General features: G+C 39.5%; 1 protein-coding gene across 1 annotated transcript; it reads right to left on the bottom strand.

The window, feature by feature from the left end:
• Window positions 1-314: 314 nt before the first annotated feature.
• tdp1 (tyrosyl-DNA phosphodiesterase 1) lies at window positions 315-10,219 on the bottom strand. The gene is made up of 16 exons (XM_069537009.1): window positions 10,082-10,219; window positions 8,915-9,523; window positions 8,673-8,716; window positions 7,807-7,862; window positions 7,441-7,537; window positions 6,825-6,859; window positions 5,674-5,766; window positions 5,384-5,554; window positions 5,181-5,259; window positions 3,914-4,090; window positions 2,823-2,871; window positions 2,613-2,679; window positions 1,789-1,896; window positions 1,447-1,549; window positions 1,122-1,227; window positions 315-634 (listed from the first exon to the last, which is right to left on the bottom strand). The coding sequence occupies exons 2-16, from the start codon at window positions 9,519-9,521 to the stop codon at window positions 561-563; spliced, it is 1,866 nt and encodes a 621-aa protein (XP_069393110.1). The 5' UTR covers window positions 9,522-9,523; window positions 10,082-10,219; the 3' UTR covers window positions 315-560.
• Between the last annotated feature and the right edge of the window lie 308 nt (window positions 10,220-10,527).

Below are 10,527 nucleotides of genomic sequence, written 5' to 3'. Positions count from 1 at the left end.
CAAATGTTGAAAGATGCAGTGTTAAAGAAAGTGAAAAATAAAACGCCTTGATCCACACCAAATTTCACTGGGTTCCTCCCTGACCCATTCCACATGTATTCCACATGGTTCCACTCAGTTTCATAGTAATTTGTCAAATAGTTGTGTGTAATCTTGCTTTCAAACAAACAGACCAACCAACAAACAGACAGACAGGGTTGAAAACCGTAAGCAGGAGGAGGTGATCAACAGGCTTCACCCAAACTAATGAGCTACAGTTTGTCTTTTTCAGAAATCCTGTCGCTACAATTACAAAGTAGATAACGAGATAAGTGGACAGTGTTAGGGTTCTTTTATTTATTGGTAGAAAACACAAGTCTACACTTCAGTATAAAATATAAAAATAAATGTTACTAACAACTAAAATCTAGACAAAATACAGACAGTTACAAAAACAGTGGCGTTAAAGTAAGATGTGTGTGTGTGTGTGTGTGTGTGTGTGTGTGTGTGTGTGTGTGTGTGTCTGTGTGTGTGTGTGTGTGTGTGTGTGTGTGTGTGTGTGTGTGTGTGTGTGTGTGTGATCAGGAGGGAACCCAGATGTTGCCATGTGTGTCGGGAGCCTGGTTGTACGGAATGTTCCAGATCCAAGGCTGATCTGAAAACAGAGAGAAACAAGGTCAGGGAAAATCAGAATAATATTACGTCTGATGAATAAACTGGCAGCAGAGCCACAGAGTTTTCATTCATTGACTAAAGTGGAAGAAGATGCCTCACACAAAGCTTTATATCCGAGCGGTTCCTCTCACTTCTTATTTATCATTGATTTTCATCATTTTTAAATTATGTTCCTTCAAATGCGTTGAATTGCTAAAGGAAATTTAATTGAATGGATTTGCTTCAAAAATAATCCATGAATTATTTGAATATAACCAATCATAAAATATGACTAATTCTTAACTATCATTTTACCAGAATAGGTATAAATAATACTAAACAAATGTTTCTTCAGGAGCTTCAGAGAAAATACCCATCTATGCATTTAAACAATGAACATGGCAGAGAGAAAATTAACGGTCATGAGATTTTTAACAGGTCAACCCAGTAAAGCTATATAACAGATCATGTGGTGTTTGAAGCGGTACCTTTAGAAGAGTAGCATACAGGGGGGAGGTCAAAGGGCACAGGGAAACCAGAGGAGGACGAGGAGACAGGAAATGGATCCTTGTGAACAGGGAAAGTCTTCATGTCCTGTATGGAGACAATCATCACATCTAATAATAAATCTATACATCATTTAGAATGCAGTGAGAATTGTTGTTGTCCAGCGTGTATAAATACTTCTTTCTATGCATAGGTGTGTATGGCAAATGCATTTTGTGTAACAAAATCACATTCACTGCAGTGTTATTTCTCCAGCATTCAGTCATATGAACACAGATCTACTGTTTGTCCGTGTGTTGCTCTTACAAAGGCGGAGGGCACATAGAGGACTCCCAGCTCGTACGACCGGACCATCACCTGAGTGTTTTTCTTCTCCAGTGCACCCCATGCTGCTTTGGACAGGTTGGCACTGAGGCACACACACACACACACACAAAGAAGGTTTAATGTTCCAGAACATCTGTTTTACAAGGAAAGGAATGTTTTGTCATGATATGATCATTTCAGATCAATTTCAGTGGTGTGGACGTTTTTCGGAACAGCACAATAAAACGGACTGTTGTTGGGAGCTGTTTTGTCGTCTAAGAAATTAAAATACAATAATTCATATATATGTGCAAATAAATACACAAATAATTCCACACTCACCTTGTGACAAGGAACCAGGCGAGCTGAGTGAAATCTGGTGACGCCCTCATGTAGGTCTTGATGTGTGGCATGGCATGACTTCTTCCTGTTGAGTTTGCCTTCCAGCGGCTACGTACACGTACACACACGTACACACACGTACACACACGTACACACACACACAATATGTCACTGATCTGTTAAATTAAACTTGAAAAATGTAGTTATATGGAAAGAGCTGCATTAACTCTCATCTCAACAGTGTTTAACAGACATTTCCATACTAATAGTTACCCAGACAATAACAATGCTAATTAAAATCAATTCATTTCACCTCTCTACTGGTAGACCTGAACCTTACAACTAGCTGATATTATACTTATTACAAGACTTTTGAAAAGCGACAGGCATGACTTTGCACGTTTGATTTTCTTTTTTTTTTTCTTTGTTCATTTGAATCTGCATTAAAGGAAGAAAAAAAAACGTTAACATGCTAAACCTTTTCATTTTATTTACAATATATATATTATTTAAATATAATACTTCATGAAATTACTTCCTTTTTTTCACAATCATTCTGATAACCGTGATATTTTTGGTCACTATAATAATGGTATGGTAATTTTCACACAGTTTCATCAATTACAACAATGTTGATGTGTCACTCTTGTATCTCTTCAGCATCTATTATGCATTTAGCAACAATTAAAGCACAGTTTTAACCACTAATACAGAGGCGACAGCATAAGAGAAAAAGACCTCCAATATATTATACTACTCATTGTGCCCTACCAGTGAACGCTTACAGCAGGAATGAATTTGATGAGCAGTAATAACGAACTTACTGAAAGTACGAGTGGAGCCAGAGCTGTTTCTGAGCTGTTTGGATGCTGTAGGGAAGAGAGCCTCCCGCTGGAGGGAAAAAAGTACAGTCACCAAATAATAACAATTAATTAATTAATTTAAACTGCATTTTCTAGAGGTCGTTTCTAGTAAAATTAATACAATACTCATTTATGAGCAAAATATAAATGTAAAAAAAATGCTATTATTACCTGGATAGCCTTCTAAACTAGTCCTCACATCTTCCACTGATGGATACAGCTGCAAAATATCAAACCATTAGCTCTCACTTTAAAACTTCATTGACCTAAGATATGAACGATTACATAACAAAAAACACAAAACTAACAACAGCAGAATGATTGATTCAGCAGACCTCTTCATTCAGCCTCTGCATTACACTGTTAGCAGAACATTAATTATAATCTAGTTTTATTCAGAAATTTCATTTTGTGTCCAGCGGCTGGTAAAAAGCACAAAATGGTGAAATACAGCGGTCAAAGAGATGAGGATGACGTGGCCCCTGAGCAGCTTACCAGCGATTTGTCGTGATGGAGATTGGAAAAGCTGCAGCTGTTAAATTATGAGGAGGAAGTTGTGGACCAGACATAATTTTGTCTGCAGTCCAGATCTGCCTTCCAACCCCAGTGAGCTCTACATATTCGCCATCATTGCATCGTGGCTCATCAGCACTGCCGGGAGCTGGTTCACAGAGCCTCAGGAGAACAACGAATCCAATCCCACTGTGTCCCACATCGAGTTCCAGCAAGTTTGTCTGGTAATAACCTCTTATTAGCAGATATCACAGCTTGTGAAGACTTTTTGTATCCCAGCTAAAAGTCTTTCCATTCCTGACTTTATCTTAAGAGATCACATCAAATTCAGTCATTGTTAAGGCTGCTTTGCCCGCAGAGCATGTCCAACAGATTATTTCGGTTTTCAGGTCAGGGGACAATGAGAGACAATTCTAAAGCTTCGGTCTGTGTTTGTTGAAGTCGTTCGTGTTAGTTTTTTAGTTTCGAATGAAGCAAAGACGAATGGAATAGAAGACTAACACTAACTGAATTTGCTGATATCAAAGTGTCGTTTTCATCAAATGCTGATTTTCACCCCAAACACACTTGATGATTGTGTCCAACGAGCTACATTTTAAATTCTTCTGTGAACAGCAGTTGTTTCCAAAACAACTGGCTCAACATGTACCTCAGAATGATGTGATGCTGTGTTGTCCCAACTCACTGAACACTATAAACTGCATCCCTCAAGCAAAGGACCACATTTACTTCTTGCTGGAGGAACATACCAAGTGCACGGGGGGGTCTGAACGGAGAGAGGATTTTCCAAGCGTGGTCAAGGTCCGCTGAAATTCCCCCGCCAACCATTTGGTCTTATCCAGTCCCATGGAGCCAATGCTGGAGAACTGGCCAATCACAGACCACCGTTCCTCCCCGGGAATTGGTTCTGTGTGGTCATGCAACAGCTTGAAAATGATAAAGAATAGAAGAAAGTTATAAATCACAATTCAGTTAGAGACTACATGATGCATTTCATTACATCGTTATTTTAGCCATTAGAGACACTGAGAACATTATTGTATTATCTAATTCATCAGGCCATCACAGTTACACCTGTACTCTGTACTACACTTAAGGTAATGATGCTGGTTTGAAAGAACACTATCTCTCAAGTGTTATTTTATAAGTATTGACCTTTCATTTGATCATTAAAGGAAAATCCATTTGTAGATTGGTTTGCATGTGTCACATTCAGTGTGACGTTTCCTTATTGGCTGGTAAAACAACATGGGATTGTTTTGTGTTCGGTTGCTTAAATGAAGCTCTGGAATTTTAAAAGTCGGCCGCTGAACATTGTCCTTTCTGCAGCGTCAGTGTTTGCACATTCATATATTGCACTGATTAACAGCTTTCACTTTCTAAAGTCGTCCGTGTATGCAAAGCCCTTTAACGGCAAACTGTTACATCTGTCGGAACTTCCCACAGATAAAATGTACGGCGGAGTTTTTAGCGCTTATTTTCAATGCACAGCCATGAAACCATAATCGACAAAAAAAAGAGGGTGTGTGTGATGAATGATTTCAAGTCTTCACAAAGCATTAATTTAATTAATTAATTCCTGTTTAAGTCGTTGCTTAGGATGTAAAAACTCAAAAAACTACTGGTCACATTGTGGACGTTTTGCAACATTTCCTTGATTTCTTACAAAATAATTCATGGCTCTTGATACAAAAGAATCGGACTTGTTTAGCGGATTGATATTTATCAGTGTGTGCAATTTCTGGCGGTTCCATTCGATTCGTAATTGAAGTAAAATCCCTTGAGTAATTCTAATCTTTTTTATGTCCTTTATATAACACAGAAAAAAAAAACCACACTGCACTGAAACCACAGACCAGTTTGCTCATCACTTATTGCAGTGAAAATATAATCAGATGCAGCTACAGTATATATAACCAAAGGTCATGATGAAGTTATTGACAACTGTTGACTTTTCTTTCAGGGATGACTGTATTTTAGTAAATGGTTTAGAGAGATATAGAGAAATATTTCTACCTTCCGCAGCCTCAGGTGGCCCCAGCGCTCCATGTCTGCACCAACATACCTGCCTGGGGTTGAGCCAACCAGATAAACCCTGATGAGAAAGAATAATGTTAGTGTAACCTGCAATCATGACGTTAAATCCATTAACAACTGCACTGAGCTCAGCTGCACGATCACTATAAATGTTGGAGATCCTGCAGGTTCTTCACACTTACCTGGTCTCCGACAGGTCGTGCTCTTTGATTCGTTGGATCCACTCCTCTAGTTCTGGCGCGCGGTACGACGCCAGGTATTCCAGTAGGTCCCTCTTGAAGAAGGTGGGCGACTCACCTGCGCTCGCACTGCTGCCCTTTGGTAACCGTGGAAACAGAGGGCTCATCCACATCCTGGTTGAGGAGTAATAGATTCAGGGCTACATCCATGATGAAACCGTATATCTGGATACGGTGCAAACAAGATGAAATGTATGATCACGCTCAAAGGTTGGAAGAGTTTTCAGACTCACCCTTGTGTCTTTTGGTACCAATCTGCTCTGATGAGGTTGGAGGTCAGAATGATGACTCGGAAGCCTTCCTCATACCACAGCAGCATCATCTTGCTGCACAAAGACACACACAAGATAAATAAATAAATGACTTTCATGTCATTAAATTTAACAAGATAAAATACAATTTGTAGTTCCAACCATACCGGTAGTTATGGTTATACAAGTGAGTTATAAGAAGAGATTTTAAAAGATGATACTGAGTTTGCCTGCAGGGAGAAACACAGCTGAGGGGCCGAACAGAAAAAAAGCGTGGATATTTCAGAACAGTTAGAGTTGGACCCTGCTTGAGGATCTTAGGCAGCGATCAGGCTCATAGGGGATTAGCAGATCGCAGATGTAGGCAGGAGCATGACACTTCAAGGCTTTAAAAACAAGAAGTTACATCTTAGGATCAATTCTAACACTCACAGGTAACCAGTGAAGGGGAGGATTGGTGTAATGTCGTCACTTCTCTTACTTTCTGTTATGACAAGGTCTAGCAAAGGCCAATGCTCAGCAAATATCACAGGTCAAAGTTCACCAAAGTTGCTGATTTGCTTCACTAAAAGAAGTGAATGTTTTATTTTCTGCCTCGCTCACATGGATTGGAAGTGAACACGAGCCAAAGGTTACCCTCTGATACATTTATGTGTGTGACCTGTGAGCAGTGTTTTGTATAAATTATAATCTTCTGTGTTTCGACTTCTTATACCAGAGTAAAGTGTGTAAAGTTAGTCATTCATAATCCATGTAGAATGTACACAGTGGCAGAATAATTTAGGGCAGTGTAATAATAATAATACCTTTTTGTGGGATGTCTCAATGGAATTTATTATTTTCTTTTCTTTGTTTGTTATTGGCAGGTGGCAACCAACGTCAAGGAGCATTACCACCATCTACTGGTCAGTGGGGAGGGCTTCATACTGCTTGAAGTCTTATCTCCAACTTCAGCCGTTCAGCATAAGTTACCATGGTGATTTACCCCAAAACCAAGTGAACCAGATTAATAGGACTGAAAACCTGAAGCTACTGTGATAACCGCAAATCAGGCCTCAGGAGAGGTATGATGAGTTAGCAACAACAACAGTGAAATAAACAGTGAAATACAAGGCAAAGAATGAAATTCTTACGTGTGGTGAGTTCCAAAAGCAATGTCCAGCTTGGCCTGTCACAGAAAGTCTCATAGGTTAAACAGAAAAACAGAGTTTAAGCTTATAGAACAGTCTCTATAACATGACTTTTTGCCAACCACCATAAAAGGGGGATTCATGCATTTTTCTGGAAAGATTGTCTCCTTCAGCAGCCGTGACACAGCGGCAGTGGCTACAATGTTGTCTTAAGGGGCAAGGGGCATAGGGCCCAGGCTCTACGGACAATGAAATCACTTTTGCTCCACTCTCACCAAGATATTTGGCACAAAAGTGAGAGCGCATTTGCTGATATGTGCAAATTTAATACATGACTCGACATATTTTATTTCAAGCGTGTGAATGCATCTTGCACCAAATTTGCAGCAGCAATTCGTAACGTAGGATTTGTGTATCTGATATGAAGAATTTCAGGAGGGTCAACTGTTTGTGGGAGAGAATAAAATCTACAAGTTTGCAATACCTGAGAATTTTTTCTCCATAACTCTTGTTAAGCACTAAAAGGACCTTCATAGAATTTGCTAGTATGACAGGTCAGAGTGTAAATACTTCAGAAAAACCTTTGCTCCACTAACTTTCTGTGGCAATGATTCTGTACCTGGCAGAATCGAACATGTGGAAAAGGTTGAGCCTGCTGGAGCAGCCGGGCCTTGGCCTCTCTCTTATCTCCATGAACGATCAGGACGGGACGATCCCTGAAAACACAATACCGTGTATTGAGCCTTGAAAATGTTTAAACCTAGCCATACAAACAATCTCCTAAATGCTCAGAAGATTGCATGAATGGATGTTCTAACAAGAGAGGTTGTCGGAGATTTTTCAAATTTGTTCTGTTTTTTTTATTCAGTATCAATGAGAAAGCAGCTCATTATAATAAAAGTATTATACCAGCCAAACTACACTAGAATCAGGGATGTGAAAAAGTGATGTGATAATGTGACGGCAGCAGAGAAGCAGAACCTACCTGAACTCTGGTGGGAACTGGTTTACCATCCAGGCAATATCAAAGCAGTAGTTAAACTATGAAGGGAAAGAGAATGTTAATGAACAAAATCCATCTACTCACTTAGCAACACTGTAAACTAGAGTCTACAGCCAGGCTAGCCGCTCTGAGAGGCTGCACAGCAGTATATTTAACTGAATGCTAATGTCGACAGATGAAGAGGCTGATGTGAATGTCATTCATTTTGCAGATATTTCGTTGTTAGTACCAAATTGAATTTTTATCTAATGATGACACGAGACAAATTTAATGACACGAGAATGGTACAAATAGTCTCCTTAAATTCAATAAAGCTACAATAAATTGTCCACAGTCATTGACACTAGTCCCCTAAATGTGCCAGGTCCAAAAATAAATAAAGAAATGAAACATCTTCCATGCCTACCTCGCAATGTTAAAGAAAGTGAAAAATAAATCCTGGATCTGTCCACACCAAAATTGAATTGATCCTTCATTGACCCATACCACATCCTTCTACACAGTTTCATTGTAATCAGTCCAGTAGCTTTTCTCAAATCTATCAAATACTTATAAAAATGTGTTTTGTCAGAATAAGTGTGTGAATTCTTGAATTATGGGCAAAACCATGTATTGTGAGGTCTTTGTGGAGTTTGACCTGAGACCACCAAATTCTAATCAGTTCATCTAAGAGTCCAACTGAATGTTTGTGACATATTTGAAGAAATTCCCTTGAGGTAACCCTGATGTATCTGATATTCATGTGAGGATGGAAGTTTAGACAGAAGAACAGGCAGAGGGATGAACAGACTTTCTGAAAACATCATGCTGCTTGTTTGAAGTGTGGAGGCAAAAAAATTGTTACTCACCTGAACAGATTCTTTTAAGGTCCCAAATAACGGGGAGAGGATGTCTAGACGAAAAGATATTTAATGAAACTAATTCATAAAGGACTGACAAATGTGAGCAGTGTTATTGAAAGTGTTAACTAAGGATAAGGACTTGACATTCCAACTGGGCACCTGTTTCTGAACCTGTGCTCATGTTTTGTTTTGATCTTGTAATGTCAAACCAGACAGCAGCAGTCTTAATCAAGAGAAAAGTGTCTCACCTCTGATGTGCAGCGCTCCACTGTTGTACTTCCTGTCCAGGCCTGTGACCTTGTTGAGGTAAAACCTGTAGGTGTCATTCAGACAGGGAATACTGGACTCGAAGAAGTCCTCTGGCTCGTCGATGTAGTAGAGGCGACCGTGGGGACTGGGAGGCCGCTCATTCTCCACCTTGGCTTTCTTAGCTTTGGGAGTTGGAAGGGCCTTCTTTGGTAGGTTACTAATGCTGTTCCCCTTCTCGTCCCCATCATCATCGCTATCTGAAAGAGCCCATCCAGAACCATCTGACACCTCTTTCTTCCGCTTTCCAGCCAACGAAGGACTAGTTTCATATTTTACGGGATTCAGCTGGTTATTTGCAGCCGATTGTCTGGCCTCAGAGCCGATGGCAAGTGAGGATACAGGAGGTTTGGCTGGTTCAGCTTTCACCTCCACAGTGGCTGATGCTGGTTCTAGTTTTGGGACAGGTGGAGAAGCAGACCGACGTGGGCTGGACGCAGAGAGTCCGTCAGGCTTAGATGTTGTATTCCCAGATGGAGGAAGAGCCTCATCATCGTCATCATCGCTGCTAGAGATGGTCCACTTGCCGTGTTGACTGTCCTGAGACATGCCTGAGCACATACACAGAGTCCAGACATTAGGTGATCGACTGGATGGGTGAGCCTGTGGTGACGCCACCTGTCAGTCATATCAATACGGGTTAACTTTTACCCTGATGCTTCCTGCGTTGTTACCTCTAACTGGTTGCTGTGTGTTTTGTGAGATATAAACATTATATAAACATATCAGTAAGTATGTATAAATTATTCTGGTAACCTGATTATGACTATAACTGTTTATAACCTAATGTTTTCATTTTGTCCAGCAGATTGAGGTTTGCAGCTGAGATATCAACTGGAGCCTCTGACTAAAATACACCAATGTACAAAATGTAAAAGGAAGCATGGGGTATAAACCGTGTAAAAATACAGATGATACAAACATGTAAGAAAATATGATAAGACAAAATGTCTTGCATACGTAGAAAGACGAATTAGCTGCACAGATATACACAGCGATTTGTTAAATAACCAACATGCAAAGATAAAACGAGAGAAACAGATCGTGCAGGTTAAACAATGAGAGTCTGGTAGAAATGATAGTATTCTATTGGGACGAGTTTACTTTACCACGTTTAGATCAGATACCGCAGAGCAAACTTTACACAACACCACGGTTTGTGTACATTACACCGCGAAGGAGGAGGTGACCACGGAATATGTGTCCGGGTCAGAACACTGTCTCTTCGTAGGTTCCGCTACATCCGCTCCGGAAAATAGACTATATACAAAGATCTTATTTTTGCCTTGATTAAAAAAGTAATAAATACATCTCACTTACTATAAAGGTACGTGTGGTAATATAATTAATTCCTAATATATTGTAAACTAATTATTATTATTGTCATGATGTAATAATATCCATTATCATTAATTATGTATAATAGAGTAGAAGTAGTTGTGTTATTCTTGTGATCTATCTATCTATCTATCTATCTATCTATCTATCTATCTATCTATCTGTCTATCTTTCTATCTATCTATCTATCTATCTATCTATCTATCTTTCTATCTTT

Source organism: Paralichthys olivaceus, chromosome 1, assembly GCF_024713975.1.
Source record: "Paralichthys olivaceus isolate ysfri-2021 chromosome 1, ASM2471397v2, whole genome shotgun sequence".
Taxonomy (NCBI): Eukaryota; Metazoa; Chordata; class Actinopteri; order Pleuronectiformes; family Paralichthyidae; genus Paralichthys; species Paralichthys olivaceus.
Note: the sequence above shows the minus strand (reverse complement) of the source record. Positions and strands in the feature narration are given on the sequence as shown.